The sequence below is a fragment of the Molothrus ater genome, unplaced genomic scaffold (assembly GCF_012460135.2).
Source record: "Molothrus ater isolate BHLD 08-10-18 breed brown headed cowbird unplaced genomic scaffold, BPBGC_Mater_1.1 matUn_MA509, whole genome shotgun sequence".
NCBI lineage: Eukaryota > Metazoa > Chordata > Aves > Passeriformes > Icteridae > Molothrus > Molothrus ater.
The window spans coordinates 79,779-100,336 of record NW_023416845.1 but is presented as its reverse complement, the minus strand read 5'-3'; the positions used below and the strand labels follow the sequence as shown (position 1 = coordinate 100,336).

Sequence of the window (20,558 nt, the reverse complement as noted above, 5' to 3'; positions counted from 1 at the left end):
TTTAACCCCAAAGTTGGGGGATCAGGGGGGTTTGACACCCCAGAGTTTGGGTTCGGGGGGCCTTTGACCCCAAAGTTTGGGTATTGGGGGGTTTGACCCCAAACTTTGGGGTTTGGGGGTGTTTGACACCTCAGGATTTGGGATTTAGGGGGTGTTTGACCCCAGACTTTGGGAACGGAGGGGTGTTGGACATCCCAAATATTTCAAACCCCAGGCTTTGGGGTCGGGGGGATTTGACCCCAACGTTTGGGAACTGGGAAGTGTTTGACACCCCAGGATCTGGGATTTAGGTAAAATTTGGGGTAAAATTTGGGTAAAATTTGGGGTTCGAGCTGGGGGGCAGGTTGAGATCCCAGAGTTTGGGTTTGGGGGTGTTTGACCCCCCCCAGTGTTTGAACCCCCAGGATTTGGGGTTGGGGGTGTTGACCCCAGGATTTGGAGTGTTTGACCCCAGTGTTTGCCCCCCCCCCCCCCCCCCCGGGTTTGGGGTCAGGGTTGAGATTGGAGCCATTCCCTTGGAACAGCGGCGGGATCAGGATTGGGAACAGGAACGCAAACGGGAATGGGATCGGGAACAGGACTGTGAACAGGAATAGGAGGGGGATCAGGAATCGGATTGGGATTAGGATCGGGATTGGGATTGGGAACAGCATCGGGATCGGGAACCAGAACAGGAACAGGGAGGGTCCCTGACCCAATCCTGGACCCCAGTGCCAGGGAGAGACCCTGTCCCAGTTCCGGAATGGATGCATCCCCACAATCCCAGACCCCTCCCCATTCCCAGCCCCATGGAATGTCCTGGAACAAGCTGTCCCTTGTCAGACAGTGGGATGCCATGGAACACAGCTGCCACTGGGACACAGCCACTACCCATGGAACTGAGTGTCCATGGTGACAGAGCCGGGCCTGATGGAACACTGGAGAACATTGTCACCCCATGGAATCCATGGAACCAGGTGTCCATGGTGACACTGGAGAACATTGTCACCCCATGGAATCCATGGAACCAGGTGTCCATGGTGACACCTGGAGAACATTGTCACCCCATGGAATCTCATGGAACCAGGTGTCCATGGTGACAGAGCTGGGCCTAATGGAACCTACTGGAACACAGGAGAACATTGTTACCTGTTGGAACCCGGGCTGCTGAGAATTTCAGACTTTCTGAGCTGGCAGACACTGACCCCCAAGAGAACACTGCATTTGGCCTGAGGCTGTGGAGAAGGCTCCCAAAATGGAATGATAGAACTGGGATTATGGGTGTGGAGTTTGAATAGAAGGGTGTAATATCACATGGTGGACAACTTGGAGTTTAAGGTTTTAGAATATAGTAATATATATGAAGCAAGATGGAGGTTTTAGGGTGGAGGCTTCTCCTTTTTCTTTGCCTTCTTCTTCACCTTCTTCTTCTTCCTCAACTTCTTCTTTTCCTTCTCCTTCTTCTTCTTCACTGTCTTGTTCTCCTTCTCCTCCTCCTCCTCCTCGGGTTTGGGTGGTACTGTGTAATTGGATAAAAGTCTGCCTTGTTGGACACAGGTGCTTGGTTATTGGGTTAAAAGTAAAAATAATTTAGGTGTCATTTCTTAATTGGATAGTTTATCCTCAAAAGACCTTGTAGAGAGATGGGGCTCCATTTTTACCTTGTTAGCGAAGTGCTGCAGAACTCACAGCTTGTGAGACTGTTCTAGAGACAAGAGCTAATGAACACCTGAGTCCAAACAAGAAATGCTGTCTTGGGATTTCATCCCGACCTTGGCAGAAAAGAAGCAAAAAAATTGACTGTTACCCCACGGAATCTCATGGAACCAGGTGTCCACTGTTTCATGGTGCAGCCTCAGAGAGTGGTGAGACCATTGTGGCACCATGGAATATCCTGAAACCACGGCTCCCTTGTGACAAACCTGGGCTTTATGAAACCAACGACACCGCTGGGATGCAATGGAATCTCAGGGGACCAAGGGTCAGCTGTCAACACATCAGCTTCTCAGGAAACCAAGGCAAACACTGTGACACAGAGAGGGGCCTCATGGGACCCAGGAGACCATGGTGACACCGTGGTGGGATCTCATGGAACCAAGTGTGAATTGTTACAGGAGCCAGGAGACCATGGTGACACCGTGGTGGGATCTCATGGAACCAAGTGCCCAGAGTTTCATGGCTCAGCCTCATGGAGCGCTGGAGACCATGGTGTCCCAAAGGGAACACACGGAACAAAGGCTCCTTAGTGACACAGCAGGGCCTCATGGAATGCAAGAGATCATCCTGATGGAATGGAAACTCATGGAACCAAGGGTCCACTGTTTTACAGTGTGGCCTCATGGAATCCAAGAGACCATTGGGATGGAATGGAAACTCATGGATTCAAGGGTCCACTCTTTTGCTGCGTGGCCACATGGAATGCTGGAGACCATTGTGGCACCATGGAAACAAATGGCACAAAGGCTCCACTGTGACCCACTACGGCCTCAAGGACACTGCTGTGATACAATGGAATCTCATGGAACCAAGGACCAGTTGTGACAAAGCTGGGCCTCATGGAACCAAGGACACAGCCGTGATGCAATGGAATCTCTAGGATCCAAGGATCAATTGTCAACACATCAGGTTCCCATGAAACCAAGCAGAACATTGTGACACAGTGGAATCTCATGGGAGCAAGGCTCTGCTTTGATCAAGTGGGGCCTCATGGGACACAGGTGCCACTGGGACATTGTCAGGCCTGGTAGGAACAAGACACCACTGTGTCAGACCAAGGCCTCATGGGACCTAGGAGAGCCCTGTGACACAATGGAACCTGATGGAACCAAGGGCCCATTGTGACATGGCAGGGTCTCATGGAACCCCTGTGCCACTGGGACATTGCCAGGGCTGGTGCAAGCAAGGTTCCACTGTGACAAAGGCAGGCCTTGTGGCACCCAGGAGACCATTGTGGGACAATGGAATCTCATGGAAGCAAGGCCCCATTGTGACAAAGAGCAGCCTCATGGAAGTCCAGTGCCACTGGGACATCTCCAGCCTTGGAGGAAGCAAGTGTCCATTGTGACACAGCACAGCCTCAAATCACAGGAGAGCAGAGGGATGCCATGGAATCTTGGGGAACCAAGTGTCAATTCTAAACACAGCGAGGACTCATGGAACCCAGGAGACCATTGTGATGCTGCACTTTGTCACAATGGGGCCGTGCTTCTGTGAGGATCCATGGGCCCACAATGTTCTCCTGGGTTCCAGGAGGCCCCGCTGGGTCACAATGGCCCCTTGCTCCCACGAGCCACAGCACGGTCCCCGTTGCCCCTGGGTTCTGTGAGGCCCTGCTGCGTTCACAACTGACACTTGCTTCCATGAGATTCCATTGCGTCACAGTGGCCCCCATGTTTCCATGAGGTTCTGCTGTGTCACAGTGGACACTGGGTTCCACCAGAGCTGGCAATGTCCCAGTGGAACCTGTGTCCTGTGGGCCCCACTTTGCCAAAGCAGAGCCTTGGCTCCATGAGATTCCAGGCTGTCCCAATGCTCTGCTGAGTTCCACGAGGCTGTGCTGTGTCACAATGGACACTGAGTTCCACCTGCCCTGGCAATATCCATGTGGCCCCTGGCTTCCATGAGGCCCCTGTTGTGTTGGCAGGTGACACTTGGTTCCCCAAGATGTCATTGTCACGCCGCTCTCCTGGGCGCCCTGAGGCCTTGCTGTCTGTGAGAAATCACCGCTACTTTTAAAATTTTAAGGTTGATTCAACCTTGAAAAAAATGACAACAAAGGACTGAAACAGGAGAAATCACAGCACTGGGAGCCCTTCCCCACCCCGTGGCTATCAGCCACATGGCTCCTTCACAAATTGGCTGCTCCTCCTTTTAGACTTTTGGTATTGCATCAGGCAATCCTAGCCCCACCCAAAGTCTGTCAGGTAACTCTTTGTGGCCGTCCATTGGTGGAGAATGCTTTCTTGCAACCTGACTGGAGAGCAGGTGTTGCCATGCCTGCCTTCCAGTGACAAACCTGCCCTCCCCAAATGCCCCAACCACCAAGGCCATTACAAGTGGAGGGGAAGAGGACTATGGGGGACAGATGACAATAACATCACTACACATCTTAACACACACATAGTATCTATCTCCTCACTGTGAGACCCAACTATGACATTACTCATCTGTAACACTGTGCAATAATGGAGCCTTGTTCCTACCAGACCTGGCAATGTCCCAGTGGCACCTGTGTCCCATGAGGCCCCACTTGGTCAAAGCAGAGCCTTGGCTTAACAACTGACACGTTCACCCTGCTGTGAAAATGTACAAAGTTTAATAAGGGACAATGGGAGACCAGGACCATGGAGCAAAGGTTATTACGGCCGGGTGCATCTTGGCACTCAGCCAGGAGCACCCTGTTACCTTCGGGGATCCCCTGAAATACCTTTCCCCTTACATCAGCCTGTTGCATATTCATAGAGCCCTCATGCATATCCATAAACTACTTTACATATTCCAGGAATGATTTTACATGGCCCCTCCTGGGTCTGCCTTTTCAGAGCATGTGTGTTTCTTGGCTGTGGTTTTGGCTCCTTCTCTTTATCACCTCCAGTTTTTGGGCCTTGGTGCACTCTGCCTTCAGACGGGGAGTGCTGATAGTTGGCAGATCTGTACAGGTGTCCTCATCCTGAGTGCATTGGATGTTATCCCATCCAAGCAGGCAGTTTAACACAAGCAGCTATTTCACTAAGCTTAATTAACAACAGAAATAAAAACGATATCTTTAGAACAAAGTTATTTTAACACCACACATATGAAATCCATTTTAATATCTATGAAAAGCCAATATTATAATATGTATCCATAACTGTCAGTGTTGAGACGGTCACGACACAAAGCAGAGACCTCAAGCGGTCTCAGATAGCAACTCTTTGTTATTGAACATGGCTGACCTTTTATACACTTTCCAATTGTTTATGCTTCTTCTACCCTATTGGCTACAATAAATCAACATACCACTATTGGTGAAAAGGTAGTGACTTCAACTAACTTTCTAAAAATACTTCATCCAGCTTCAAAGTTCTTCCTTCAATTCCTCACTTCTCTTGGTCTCCTCTGTTACAGCCTTGGAGAGAGCTCCTTATCAGCTTCTTCTTGCTTCTCAGCTTCTTCTCACTCCTTTAGCTAACAAGCCCGCTGTTAGCCCCTTCCACACAAAACAACAAACCTCTTGCTGAGTGATGGTAGATGTCAGTCCCATGGCCCAGTACCAGTACTGGGAATTTTGCTCCCCTTACTGGGAATTCCCCTCCCTGTAAGCTTTTTACCCCCCTGTTTTTAAGGTCACTGTTTTTATAGATACAAATTATAATATTGGCTTTTCACAGATATTAAAATGGATTTTATGTCTGTGGTGTTTAAGTAACTTTGTTAGTGTCTTGGTTTGAAAAGCCTGCTGTCTGCAAGGGAAGGAAGGAGCCTCCCCTGGAATGGAAAATGCAAACGCCCTCCCTCTGAATTGTTATAATTTAGAAATTAAGGGGCTTTCAGGCAAAGATATGGGAATAGGAATAACAGTTCTTTTTTTAAGAAAAATTAAAAATACAAATGCAGCAGTACAAACAAAAAAAACCACAGACAGAGTCAGAACAGGACCTGACACCCTGTGGGTCAGGTTGTTGGCTGCAGTCCCATTCAGTGGTGGCTGCAGCCCTCCTGAGTGCCAGGCATGGTTCTGTTGGAACAGGGATCCTGGAGAAGGATGGAGCTTTCCTCTGAAGGTCCAGGGCTGCTGTAGATGGGCTTGGGAATCTTCTGGGAATCCAGTGGAGAAGACAGCCACTCCTCTGGAAATCCAGTGGAAAAAGGATGTTCCTCTGAAAATCCAGTAGGAAAAGGTTGCTGTGGTGTTCCAAACCTCAGATTCTATCCAGGTAGGAATGCTTGGCTCCTCCTGCTGGGCCGAGCATCTCCCAACGGCAGGATGTCATTTTATCAGCCATGCAGTGACACTCAATGGCCCATTAACAGCAGATGATTAATAATTAATGGCCCATTATCAGAAGATATATCCTGTAAGGAGGATTGGTTGTGGAAGAGAGAAACTGCCCCATGAACAGAAGATAACTGCCCCACCACTGACAGATGGCAAACAGAACACACACTTATCTTGCAGTCCAGGACCTGTCCTCACTGGCTGCCCCCATTCTCCAGAGTTCATGGTGTCCAGGGAGGCTGCAGCTGCCGGTGCCGGGAACAAACGAGATAGGGTCTGGGTTTCAGAAAGCTCCAGAATCCACTTCTTACCCTGAAAGACAGGGCAAAGGCAGGGCTGTGGGGTTTTTATAGGGTTTCCCAGGGCTAGAGTTTGGGTTTGGGTCAAGGGAAGAGATCTTAGCAACACAAGAAGGGTGAGATCAAATTCTTGCCTCTTAGCAACAAGGGCACTCCACACAGATGTGTCCCCAAATCCTAAATTCCCCCTCAAACACCTCTGAAATGGGGGTCTTTACACATCATTGATCACTTTCATTCATTTAACCCTGTTTTGGCAGTTTTTAAGGGATGAAGATGAATCAGAAGAAAATTAAGGCCAATCCAAAAGGAGAAGCAGCCAGGTGTGTTCCCAACCTGGATCACAGGGAATGTGGGTCATCAGGCCTCTGACCAACGTGGCTCCTCAAGTGGGGGATGGAGCTGGAGCAGCACACGAAGCTCTTCCTGCACTCAGGGTACTCGCAGGGCTTCCCTTAGTAGTGGCTCCGTTGGTGTTTGTACAAGTGAGAGCGCTGTGAGAAGCTCTTCCCATACTCCTCACACTCGTAGGGCCTCTCCCTGGTGTGGATGCGCTGGTGGGTGATGAGGATGCAGTTTTGTTTGAATCCCTTCCCACAGTCAGGGCAGCAGAAGGGCCTCTCCTCTCTGTGAATCTGATAGTGCTTGAGGAGACAGGAGCAGGTTTTAAACCTCTTCCTGCATTTATCACACTCGTAGGGCCTCTCCCCAGTGTGGATCTTTTGGTGGTGGATCAGGTAGGAATGCTGGCTGAAGCTCTTTCCACATTTCCCACACTTGTGTGGCCGTTTCCCAGTGTGGATGCGCCGGCGCTGGATCAGATTGGCAGTCTGTCTGAAGCTCTTCCCACACTCACCGCACTCGTAGGGCCTCTCCCTCTCCCCAGTGTGTGTCCTCTGGAGGCGGATCAGGGTGGAGCTCCGGCTGAAGCTCTTCCCACACTCCTCACACTCATGGGGCCTCTCCCCATTGTGGATTTGTTGTTGCATGACAAGATGGGAGTTCTGCCTGAAGCCCTGCCCGCAGTCAGGGCAGCGGAAGGGCCTCTCCTCTGTGTGCGTGTGCTGGAGGAGATGGGAGCTGGTCTGAAACCTCTTCCTGCACTGATCACACTCATAGGGCCATTCCCCATCATGGATCCTCTGGTGCTTGACCAGGTTGGAACTCCACATGAAGCTCTTCCCACATTCCGCACATGCATAGGGCCTCTCCCCACTGTGGGTCCTCTGGTGCCTGATCAGGCTGGGGCTCCGGCTGATGCTCTTCCCACACTCCATGCATGTGTGGGGCCTCTCCCCATCATGGAGCTGCTCATGGAGCACCAGCTCCAAGCTCTGGCTCTATCTCCAGCCGCCTTCCTGGCCCAGGCTGGCTCTTTCCCCCTCACATCCCCGCCATCTGCGTTTGCAGCCCCTCCTCGATGCGGCATCTCCGGGGCTTTTCCTCCCCGTTGGCTTCCTGTGCCGTGGAGCCGCTCAAAACGGCCTCTTCCACCAGGTTCTGCCGTGGGCATTTGTCCTCCCTGCTCTCCATGCTCAGCTCGTGCTCTGGGGGAGGAAGGACAAGGACAGCATGGGATTTGCCTCCGTGCCACAGGCAAGGGCAACGAGATCCTCCCAGGGCTGTGCTGCAGCCGGGGGCCCGTGCTGGGCTGGGAGATGGAAGAGCACAGAGGGGAAAGGGGCACTGACTTCCTCCTCACCTGCCTCAGTGTCCCGGGGCATCTTCCTCTTCCTCATAGCCTCCCAAGGGCTGGAAATGGGAAATCTGGGTTTGGGGAAAACAATGAATGAGCATGTTGAGTTTGAAGGTCCCTCTGCCCAAGTCCACCTCTACAAGTCACCGGCCATCTGGGCTCCAGAAAAACCTGCCCAAACACCAAGATTCAGCCCTGAAAAAGCCTCCCAGGAGCTGCCCGTCTCTGGTCCCTCCCCTTTGGTGTCCAGGGTTCCACCCTGTCCCAGCTGCTGGGGTCACGCTTGGATTGGGGGTCCCCCCTTCTCCTCGGTGCCTGCCCTGCCCAGGCTGCTGGCAGTGCCAGCAATGCCAAAAGCTCCCCCCTCTTCGCTCTCCCCATTTCGGGATGCCCGGGCCTGTTTGGGCTCCCAGGCTCCCTTCTCCCCTCATTCTCTGCTCTGCGCTGCAGCGGCTCCAAGGAGTCCCCCCTGCCCCTCTCCAGGCTCTTGAGGCTCCCGCCAATGGCGGCGCTCCCCCCTCTCTGGGCTCCCCACTTTGGCCTCCTGGGGCACACAGGGCTCTGCTCCTCCAGGCTGCCTCTGCCGGCAGCCGCCACCGCCACCGCCCGATGTCCCCCCGAGGGGCCTTTTCCGCTCAGCATTGGACTTCTTCATTCTCCAAACATCCTCCCAAACACCCAACTGGGAGTGACTGGGAACATGCTGGTGGGAACTGGGGTACACTGGGACATACTGGGAGTGACTGGAACAAAAGTGAGGGTGAAAGAGAGCAACTGGAACCATGTGGACCACAACTGGTTCATACGAGCAGGGACTGGGAGCACACTGGGGCCATCTTTGGATCATACTGGGAGGGACTGGACTAATACTGGGAGGATCTGAGAGCGACTGGGAGCACACCCTGCACATCATCCCCCAGACTGGGCCTGACTGGGAGCAACTGGGAGCACGCTGGCAGCAAATGGCATCATACTGGGACTGACTGGGTTGATCTAAGAAGCAACTGGAACCATGCTGGAGGCAGCTGGGACCATACTGGGAGAGACTGGAAGAAACTGGGATTACACTGGGACCACACTGGGAGGGCTGGCATGTGACTGGGATCAAACTGGAGCTTACTGGGATCATAGTGGGGTTGAAAGGGAGCGACTGGGATCACACTTTGGGCTACTGTGAGCAGCTGAGAGAAACTGGGATGATGCTGCAAGCAAACTGGAGGAACTGGGAAGGACTGGATGCCTGCTGGAGGCAACTGGGATATTCTGGGCATGACTGGGGGATCATACTGGGATAACTGACACCTTACTGGGGCCACTGGCATAGCCTGGAAATGACTACAGATATGTTGGGGGCAACTGGGATATACTGGGAGTGTCTGGAACTACACTGGGAACAACTGGGACCATGCTGGGCCTGGGGCAACTGGGACCATTGTGGGAGGGACTGGGATCATATGGAGAGTGACTGGTACTATAGCAGGGGCAACTGGGTTCAACTGGGACCATACTGGGAGAGTCTGTAATCCTAGTGGAGTGATGGAACCACACTGGGAACAGCTGGGCCCATGCGGGAGCAACTGGGGGTACTGGCTTCAGACTGGGATTGACTGGGAGCAACTGGGATTAGGCTGCAAGTGACTGGGATCATACTGGGAGTGGCTACACTCATACTGGGATTAGAGTGGGTGTGACAGGGGGTTACTGGGAGCTACCAGGCCCATGCTGGGAGCATACTGGGGACATAATTAGAGGAACTGGGAGCAACTGGGATAAAACTGGGGGCAAGTGACCAACACGGAGGCAACCGGGAGTGCCTGGCAATGACTGCGAGAATGTTCAGAGCAACTGGGATATACTGGGAGTGTCTGATACCATACGGGTGGTGACTGCGACCAAACTGGAGTGACAGGGAATGTGCTGGGGGAACTGGGAACACACTGAGGGCAAGAGGGAGTGACTGGGGCCCTGCTGGGAGAGACTGGGATCATACTGGGAGTGCCTTGGACTATGCTAGGGGAGAAGTGGGAGAACTGGGAACACACTGGATGAAAGTGGCAGAAACTGGGAGCACACCAGGACCGTGCTGGGAGCAAATTGCATCAGCATAGGGAAGGACTGGGAGTGACTGGGCTCCTACTGCAAGCAACAGGGATCCTGCAGGGAATGAGGGGAAGTGACGAGGCTCCTGCTGGGATCAACATGGCTCATACCTGGAATGACTGAGCTCATACTGGGAGTGCTGAGGAGACTGGAAGCACACAGGGGGACCAATTGGGCTCATACTGGGAGCAGCCACTGCCCCCAAAAGCACCTCCCAGGGACCCCCCGATGTCCCCCCGAGGGCCATCTGCAGCTCGGCTTTGGAGCCCTGCCAGCTCCAAACATCCCCCCCAAAAAACCCCAAACCCAGGCACCCCCCGAGCTCCCCCTCCCCGGGCATCTGCGCGATGGGAGGCAACGTTCCCGGGGCTGCGACGACTCCAGGGTTCTCTCTCCCCTCCTCCAGCTGCTTCCTGCGGCTGCTCGGCGTCTTCCTCCTTCCCTCCTCCTCCTCCCCCATCCCGAAGCCCAAACCGTGAGGGGAAGGGGGCAGGGAAAGGGCGGGAAACCTGAGGGGAAAAGGGCCGGGCCAAAGGGACGCGTGGTCCTAAAAGGGCCCAGTTTAGTTTAAAATCACCCAAAAGGGCCTCAAATGCAGCTGAAATTAGCCAGGTTTGGCCTAAAATGAGCCAAAGAGAATTAAAATTATCCAAAGAGGTGTAAAATCCAACCAAAGGAGCCAAAAATTGTTCAAACTGGTTTACACCTCCCTTAAATGGCTTAAAATTATCCTTAAATCTCCAAAATGGGTTTCAAATCTTCCCTTAAAATACCTGCTTTGACCTAAAAACTCCCAAAGGAGCCTAAAATCCACCCAGTTTTGCCAAAAATCACCTAAATTGACCTAAAATCACCCAAATGTGCCTGAAACCAACAGAAGAGGACCTCAAATCATCCTAAACGACTTGGTTTGACCTAAAATTACACAATGAAGCAGAAGACCTACTCAAATGAGCCCAAAATCACCAGAAAAATGGATCCAAAATCACTCACACAAAATTAAATTCATCCACATGGGTCTAAAATCATCCAAAGGGATCTAAATTCCCCCCTCAAACCCACCAGATTCAGCCTCAAATCAGCCAAAGGGGCCTAAAATCCCGCCGGCCAGGCTGGGACTGCCCGCAAGGGATCTGAGCCCAGCCTAACCCTGCCCAGGCCGGCCCAAAATGCCCCCGAGGGGCCGAGCCTGAGGCCGAGCCCGGGATGGGCTCCGGGCTCGCTCCGGGCCCTCCGCGCTCGCTCCGGGGAGTTTTGGCCGCGGCCCCGGCCGGGCCTGGGCGGGACTGGGAGGGACCAGGGAGGGCCGGGCAGGGCTGGGGCATTTGGGGCTTTCTTGGGCTGCGGGAGTTTGTGAGGAGTTCAGGGGCGATTATTGGGGTTTTCCGAGAGAAGGATTGGGTTTGGGGGAACTTGGGGAATTTTGGGGGCTTTGTGGGTTTTGGTAGGTTTTACTGGCACTTTGGGGGGGGGTTTCTGGGGGTGTTTGGGGGTTTATTGTTTTTTTAGGGGGGATTACTGGGATTTTTTGGGATTCTTTGGAATTATGGGGCTTGTTTTGGTTGGTTTTTAGGGGATTTTGGATGCATGGTCCAATTTTACTGGAATTGTGAGGGTATTTAATGGGATTCTTTGGGGGTTTGGGTGTTTCTGGGAATTTTTTGGGATTTTTGTTGGGAGTTGGGGAGGTTTTGCTGGGTTTTTTGGGTGTTGCCAGGATTTATTTCAGTCTTGGGGGGCATTCTGTGTGACTTTTTACGGTTTTGGGGACATCTTTTGGGGGATTTCTGGGGTTTAATCGGGATTTTGGGGGGGGTTGTTGGGATTTCAAAACACTTTGTGGGCTTTTATTGGGATTCTAGGGTGTTCTAATAGGTTTTTGTGAGGTTTAGATGGGACTTTAGGGGTTTTATTGGGACTTTTGGGTGTTTTAAGGAGATTATCATGCCTCTCAGCCCTTCCCCACACCCAGGGCCTCCCCCAAAGCCCCCCAAAATTCTACTAAACCCCCCCCAAATCCCCCAAAAATTACAAAAAGATCCTCCAAAACCCCAGAGAATCCCACAAAATCCCAGTGCAACCCAACAAAATTTAAAAAAACTCCCAAAACTTTCAATAAATCCCCCCCCAAAAAGTCCCAACAACCCAAATAAAATCCCCCAAAATCCTGTACCCCCCAAAACCCAATAATTCTCCCCAAAAATTCCACCTAAACTCTGAACAAAAACCCCTAAAGCCCAAAAAAGCCACCCCCAAAATCCCCCCAAAAATGCCCCAAATCCTCAAAAAAGCCCCCAAACCACCGCCCCACCCCAGACTCGCTGGGGCCTTCCTGGATCAGGGGGCACCGGCTGGTGGAACAGGAGCCACTTCAGGGGGCCCTCAGAGCTTTTTGGGGAGGGGGCACCATGGGAGACACCCCAAAAACGGGGGGGGGGGGAACCCCTGTTGTGCCTCCTTCCCACGAAACCCCCAGAGCCCGGTTCAGGGTGGGCCTGGGACCCTCGGGACCCCCAAAACCTCCCCAGGACCCTCAGATCCCCCCAGTTTTCCCCAAAATTCACCCCAGACCCACCTGAGACCCCCCCCAAATCCATCAGACTGCCCCAAATCCCCCTCAGACCCCTCAATCCCCCCCAAACCCTATGAAAGCCCCTCAGACTCCAACAAATTTCCAGACTCCCCTCAGAATCCCCCCGATTCCCTCAGAACCCCCCAGTTTCTCTTGCAATCCCCCAAAATCCCCTCAGACCCTCCCAATTCCCCTCAGATCCCTCTAAACCCACCTGAGAAAGCTCCAGACCCTCTCAAGCTTCCCCCAAAGCTCCCTAAAGCCCCCTCAGACCCACCAAAGCCCCCTCAGACCCCCTCATTCCCCCAAAACCCACCGCACACCCCCGTATTTCCCGTCAATGCCCCTAAAAATCCCCAGTTTCTCCTCAGACCCACTTCACACCCTCCTCAAACCCCCCCCCAGTTTCCTTCAGCTTCCCCCTCACAATCTCCTACCTGCGCTGCATGCGCGGGCTCCCCCAGTCAATAGCGGCGCGCCCCGCCCCAAACCAACCAATCACCGCGCTTCACGTACCCGAGCCAACGAAACACGGCGCGGCTCCTCTCAGCAACGCCCGCCTACCTCGCGCAGCTCCGGCTATTCAGAGGCGAGCCGGAAACGGCGCCCACTTCCCCACCGCGGCCGGGACCCTCCGGGATCGGGACAGGAGCGGGAGGGGCCTGAGAGGGAATCGGGGGGGGGGGCGGGGGAGGGTCCGGGTAGGTCTGGGGTGGCTTTGGAGAGGGGTCCGGGGGTTTGGGGGGGGGTCTGGGGAGAGGTACTGGGGAATCTGGGGGGGGTGGGAGCCTGAGTTGGGTTTGGGGAGGGGTCTGGAGGGTCCTGGAAGGGTCCAGGGTGGGGTCTTGGGAAGGGTCTGGGGGCTCTCAGGGGGGTCTTGAGGGTGATTTGGGGATCCCGAGGGTCCCAGGCCCACCCTGAACTGGGGTCTGGGGGTTTTGGGGGGAGGGGGCACAACAAGGGTTCCCCCCTCCCCCGTTTTTGGGGGGTCTCCCATGGTGCTCCCTCCCAAAAAAGCTCCCAGGGTCCCCTGAAGTGGCTCCTGTTCCACCGGCCAGTGCCCCCTGATCCAGGATGGTCCTAGTGAGTCTGGGGGGTTTTGGGGGAGATTTTGGGGGTGGCTTTTTTGGGCTTTGGGGGATTTTGTTGTTTAGGGGGGAGTTATTAAGTTTTTGGGGAGAATTGTTGTGTTTGGGGGGGAGTGGATTTGGAGGGTTTTGGATTTTGAGGGAGTTTATTGGGGTTCTGCGGGGGGTTGATTTTTTGGGGGGAATTTATTGAAAATGTTTGGAATATTTTTTAATTTTGGTGAGTTTCACTGGGATTTTGTGGGATTCTCTGGGCTTTTGGAGACTCTTATTGTAGTTTTTAGGGGATTTGGGGGGGCCTTGGGTGGTCTGAGAAGCTTTAAGGTTGTCCCTGTGCGTGGAGAAGGGCTGAGAGGTGCCAAAATCTCCCTAAAACGCCCAAAAGTCCCAATGAAACCCACTAAATCGCAATTAAATATCACAAAATCCCATTGGAACACCCTAGAATCCCAATAAAACCCCACAAAATTTCTTGAAATCCCACCAACCCCCCCAAAATCCTGATTAAACCCCAAAAATGTCCCCAAAACCACAAGAAGCCCCACAAAATCCTCCCCAAGACTGAAAGAAATCCTGGCAACACCCAAAAAACCCCACAACCCCCCCCCAATCCCACAAAAATCCCCCAAAAACCCCAAAAAGTTCCTTAAAAAACCCAGACCTTCAAAGAATCCCACTAAATGCCTCCAGAATTCCAATAAAGAAACCAAAATTTCCCAGAAATTCCAATAAAATCCCCAAAAAATCCTAGTAATCCCCCCAAAATTATAAAACAAACCCCAAAAAATTGTAATAAACTCCCAAACATCATCAGAAAAAACACCTCCCCAGTAAAACTTCCCAAAATCCTAACCCCCCAAAATCCCTCAAAATTCCCCAGCTCCCCCCAAACCCAATCCTTCTCTCGAAAACCCCAATAATCGCCCCTGAGCTCCCCACAAACTCCCCCAGCCCAAGAAAGCCCCAAATGCCCCAGCCCTGCCCGGCCCTCCCTGGTCCCTCCCAGTCCCGCCCAGGCCCGGCCGGGGCCGCGGCCAAAACTCCCCGGAGCGAGCGCGGAGGGCCCGGAGCGAGCCCGGAGCCCATCCCGGGCTCGGCCTCAGGCTCGGCCCCTCGGGGGCATTTTGGGCCGGCCTGGGCAGGGTTAGGCTGGGCTCGGATCCCTTGCGGGCAGTCCCAGCCTTGCCGGGGGGATTTTAGGCCCCTTTGGCTGATTTGAGGCTGAATCTGGTGGGTTTGAGGGGGGAATTTAGATCCCTTTGGATGATTTTAGGCCCATGTGGGTGGCGTTTGAGTCCATTTGGGTGATTTACGATAAACTGGGCTATTTTTGTATGGATTTTAGATCACTTTGGCTGATTTTAGGTCCATATGGGTGAATCTTAATCCTGGGTGGGTTATTTTAGGCCCCTTTTTTTGTGATTTTCGGCATATTTTGGTGCATTTTTGTGTCTTTAGGTCGAACCAAGCCTTTTTAGGGTGATTTTAGGTCCCCTTGTCTTGGTTTCAGGCAAGTTTGGGTGACTTTAGGCAAAACCAGCTGGATTTTAGGCCCATTTGGGTGATTTCAGGATAAACCAGGTTCTTTCAGGGTGGATTTTAGGTGCATTTGAAAGATTAAAGGGTGGTTTTATGCCATTTTGTTTGGGTTTTAAAACATTTGGGGCAATTTTAGGCCCTTTTCATTGGATTTTAGACCCATTTGGGTATTTTTAATATCCTTTGGCTGATTTTAGGCCAAACCATGTGGATTTAGGGTGCGCTTTAGGGCTCCTTTTGCTCATTTTAGGCCAGAGCTGGTAGAGTACCATGCTCCCCTTGGCCCCGCCCCCTTCCTCTCACAGCTGCCGCCCTTTCCTCACCCCCCTTCCCCTCACGGTTTGGGCTTCGGGAACGGGGGAGGAGGAGGGAGGGAGGAGGAGGCCAAGCGGCAGCAGAAGCAGCTGGAGAAGGGGAGAGGGAACTCTGGAGTCGCCGCAGCCCCGGGAGCATCGCCCCCCATCCCTCAGGTGCTCGGGCAGGGGGAGCTCGGCCCAAATCTGCCAGGGGGTGCCTGGGTTTGGGGTTTTTTGGGGAGGATGTTTGGAGCTGGCAGGGCTCCAAAGCTGAGCCACAGATGACCCTTGAGGGACATCGAGGGGTCCCAGGGAGGTGTTTCTGGGGGCAGTGGCTGCTCCCTGTATGAGCCCAGTTGGTCCTCCCGTGTGCTTCCAGTTTCCTTGGCACTCCCAGTATGAGCCTAGTCCCTTCTATCATTCCATGTGATGATGCAATTTGCTCCCAGCATGGTCTCAGTTGCTCCCAGTTCCTCCCACTTTGATCCAGTGTGTTCCCAGTTCTCCCAGTTGCCCCTAGCATAGTCCTAGGCACTCCCAGTATGATCCCAGTCTCTCCCAGCAGGGCCCCAGTCACTCCCTCTTGCCCTCAGTGTGTTCCCAGTTCCCCCAGCACATTCCCTGTCACTCCAGTTTGGTCCCAGTCACCACCCGTATGGTATCAGACACTCCCAGTATATCCCAGTTGCTCTGAACATTCTCGCAGTCATTGCCAGGCACTCCCGGTTGCCTCCGTGTTGGTCACTTGCCCCCAGTTTTATCCCAGTTGCTCCCAGTTCCTCTAATTATGTCCCCAGTATGCTCCCAGCATGGGCCTGGTAGCTCCCAGTAACCCTCTGTCACACCCACTCTAATCCCAGTATGATTGTAGCCATTCCCAGTATGATCCTGGTCACTCGCAGTCTGATTCCAGTGCCCCCACTGTGATCCCAGTTGCTCCCTGTCAATGCCAGCATGACCCCAGTAGCTTCCAGAGTGATCCCAATGACTCACTGTCCCTCCCAGTATATCCCAGTAACCACCAGCCTGCTCCCAGTCACTCCCACTTCCTCCCAGTTGATTTCAGCACAATTCCAGTTGCTCACAGTCACTCCCAGTCAATCCCAATGATTCCAGTCAGCTTCAGTGAGATTCCAGTCTAACCCAGCATGGACACAGCTGCTTCCACTGTGATTCAAGTGTGAGGCCAGTTGCCTCCAGCATAGTTCCAGTTTTTCCCAGTGTCTCCCATTATGATCCCGGTTACCCCAAGAATAGTCCCAGTCCCTCCCAGCAGGGTCCCAGTCATGTCCAGCTGCCACCAGCACAGATTCAGTTGCCCCAAGCATGGTCCCAGTTGTCCCCAGCATAATCCCAGCTGTTCCCAGTGTGGTTCCAGTCCCCCCAGTATGGTTCCAGACACTCGCAGTATACAGCCCAGTCCACAATTTCCTCCCACCATGGGTCCTGTAGCTCCCAGGAACCCCCAGTCAGGTTCCATTCACACCCACTATAATGCCAGTGTGATTGTAGTCACTTGCAGTCTAATCCCAGTTGCTCCTACACTCCCAGTCAATCCCAGTATGATTCCAGTAACCCTCATTGTGACCCCAGTCTACCCCAGCATGAGCCCAGCTGTTCCCAGTGTGGTTCCATCACTCCACTGTAGTTACAGACACTCCCATTTGAACCCAGTTGCACCTGCTATAGTCCCAGTCCTGCCCACAATGGTGCCAGTTGTTCCCAGTGTGGTTCCAGTCACCCCAGTATGGTTAGAGACACTCCCAGTATATCCCAGTTGCCCCCAGCATGTCTGTAGTCATTTCCAGGCACTGCCAGTAGCCCCAGTAAGGTGTCAGTTATCCCTGTATGATCCCCCAGTCATGCCCAGAATATCCCAGTTGCCTCCAGCAGGCATCCAGTCCTTCCCAGTTCCTCCAGTTTGCTTGCAGCATGATCCCAGTTTCTCTCAGCTGCTCCCAGTAGCCCAAAGTGTGATCTCAGTCGCTCCCTTTCAACCCCACTATGATCCCAGTAAGCTCCAGTTTGATCCCAGTCACATGCCAGCCCTCCCAGTTTGGTCCCAGTATAATCCCAGTTTCTTCCAGTCTCTCCCAGTATGGTCCCAGCTGCCTCCAGCATGGTTCCAGTTGCTTCCTAGATCAACTCAGTCAGTCCCAGTATGATGCCATTTGCTTCCAGTGTGCTCCCAGTGAGCTCCCATCAGGCCCAGTATGGGGGATGATGTGCAGGGTATGTTCCCAGTCGCTCTCAGACACTCCCAGTGTTAGTCCAGTCCCTCCCAGTATGATCCAAAGATGAGGCCAGTGTGCTCCCAGTCCCTGCTGGTATGAACCAGTTGTGGTCCACATGGTTCCAGTTGCTGTCTTTCATATTCACTTTTGTTCCAGTCACTCCCAGTATGTCCCAGTGTACCCCAGTTCCCTCCAGCATGTTCCCAGTCACTCCCTGTTCCTTCCAATATGATCCCATTTGCTCCCAGTCAGCATCAGTGTAGTGGCACTCACTGCCAGTATGATCCCAGTTGATCCCAGTATAAGCCCAGATATTTCCAATCACTCTCAGCATGCAGCCAGTCACTCCCAGTTGCTCCCAGTTGGTTTTTTTGGGGGGATGTTTGAAGAATGAAGAAGTCCAAGGCTGAGAGGAAAAGGCCCCTCGGGGGGACATCGGGGGGTGGCGGTGGCGGCTGCCGGCAGAGGCAGCCTGGAGGAGCAGAGCCCTGTGTCCCCCAGGAGGCCAAAGTGGGGAGGCCAGAGAGGGGGGAGCGCCGCCATTGGCGGGAGCCTCAAGAGCCTGGAGAGGGGCAGGGGGGACTCCTTGGAGCCGCTGCAGCGCAGAGCAGAGAATGAGGGGAGAAGGGAGCCTGGGAGCCCAAAAAGCCCCAGGCATCCCGAAATGGGGAGAGCCAAGAGGGGGGAGCTTTTGGCATTGCTGGGACTGCCAGCAGCCTGGGCAGGGCGGGCACCTGAGGAGAAGGGGGACCCCCAATCCAAGCGTGACCCCAGCAGCTGGGACAGGGTGGAACCCCCGAACACCACATGGGAGGGACCAGGGACAGGGAACTCCTGGGAGTCTTTTTCAGGGCTGAATCTTGGTGTTTGGGAGGTTTTTCTGGAGCCCAGATGGCCGGTGACTTGTAGAGATGGACTTGGGCAGAGGGACCTTCAAACTCAACGTGCTCATCCCTTGTTATCTCCAAACCAGGATTTCCCATTTCCAGCCCTTGGGAGGCTATGAGGAAGAGGAAGATGCCCCTGGACACCTGAGGCAGGTGAGGATGAAGTCAGTGCCCCTTTCCCCCTCTGTGCTGCTCCATCTCCCAGCCCAGCACAGCCCTGGGGGGATCTCGTTGCCCTTGCCTGTGGCACAGAGGCAAATCCCATGCTGTCCTTGTCCTTCCTCCCCCAGAGCAGGAGTGGAGGACGGAGAGCAGGGAGGACAAATGCCCGCGGCAGAACCTGGTGGCAGAGGCCGTTTTGAGCGGCTCCACGGTGCAGGAACCCATTGAGGCGGAAAAGGCCTGGAGATGTCGCACGAGGAGGGGCTGCAAACGCAGATGGTGGGGATGTGAGGGGGAAAGAGGCAGCCTGGGCCGGGAAGGCGGCCGGAGATGGAGCCAGAGCTCGGAGCTGGTGCTCCATGACCAGCTCCGTGATGGGGAGAAGCCCCACACATGCATGGAGTGTGGGAAGAGCTTCAGATGGAGCTCCGGCCTGATCAGACACCAGAGGACCCACACTGGGGAGAGACCCTATGAGTGTGGGGAGTGTAGGAAGAGCTTCAGTCAGAAAGCCAACCTGATCTGCCACCAGAGGATCCACACCGGGGAACGGCCCCATGAGTGTGGGCAATGTGGGATGAGGTTCAGCCAGCGCTCCAGCCTGATCCAGCACCAGAGGACCCACAGTGGGGAACGGCCCTACGAGTGTGGGGAGTGTGGGAAAAGCTTCAGCCAGCGCTCCAGGCTGATCTACCACCAGATGATCCACCCTGGGGAGAGGCCCTACGAGTGTGGGGAATGTGGGATGAGCTTCAGGCAGAACTCCAGCCTGATTGTCCACCAAAAGAACCACACGGGGGAGAGGCCCTATGAGTGTTCTGAGTGTGGGAAGGGGTTTAAGACCAGCTCCCATCTCCTCCGGCACTATCAGATTCACACAGGGGAGAGGCCCTTCCGCTGTCCCAACTGCAGGAAGGGATTCAAGAACAACTTCAACCTAATCAGGCACCAGCGCATCCACACTGGGGAGAGGCCCTATGAGTGTCCCCAGTGTCGGAAGAGCTTCTACAGCAGCTCTCACTTGACCAGACACCAACAGAACCACTGGTAAGGGAAGCCCTGCGAGTGCCCCGAGTGCGGGCAGAGCTTCGTGCGCTGCGCCAGCTCCATCCCCCAATGGAGGACCCACGTTTGGCAGAGCCCTGGTGAGCCACATTCCCTGTGATCCATGTTGGGAACACACCTGGCTTCTTATTCTTTTGGTTTGGCCTTATTTTTTTTCTCTTTTCCATCTCTCTGCAGTCCAAAAGTCAAGAGGGATTGATCTGTCACCTCATAACCACTCAAATCCCACTGAAAACAACTGAATTTTTACTCATAGTGGCTCAGTCCCACCTCAAATTGCTTGTTCCCATCTCAAAAAAATTCAATCCCACTTCAAACTCATTTGTTTCCACAGCCTCCAGGGTGAGACCGGGTTGGGAGGAGATTGGGAGAAGTGGGATCCTGATTTGAAGTGGTGGGATAGGAATTGTGTGGGGCTGGGTAGGTGGGATGTATTTGATAGCAAACAAAACTTTCAGAGTCAGTGATTTCTTTCTTGTTCATTTTCAGTCAGTTCTGTTTGCAGAGCACCGCCTCCCAGAGTGTCCCCTCAAAGTTCCCGCCCTTTCCTTGCCCCCTTTCCCCTCAGGGTTCAGCCTTCGGGAACGGGGTGGGGAGGAGGAGGAGGGAGGGAGGAAGAGGCAGTGTGACAGCAGGAAGCAGCAGCCAAAGGGGAGAGAAGGAA

The 20,558-nt window shown here is 53.7% G+C and overlaps 1 protein-coding gene across 1 annotated transcript in view; it reads left to right on the top strand.

Moving 5' to 3' along the window:
• The window catches only part of LOC118701443 (zinc finger protein ZFP2-like), a 33,779-nt gene extending 13,580 nt beyond the window's left edge, over positions 1-20,199 (top strand). Inside the window, exons 3-4 of the mRNA XM_036406063.1 lie at positions 9,966-9,972; positions 19,212-20,199. Coding sequence (XP_036261956.1) covers positions 9,966-9,972; positions 19,212-19,880 — 676 coding nt within the window. The 3' untranslated portion in view covers positions 19,881-20,199. The remainder of the gene's footprint in view (positions 1-9,965; positions 9,973-19,211) is intronic.
• The last annotated feature ends 359 nt before the right edge of the window (positions 20,200-20,558 follow it).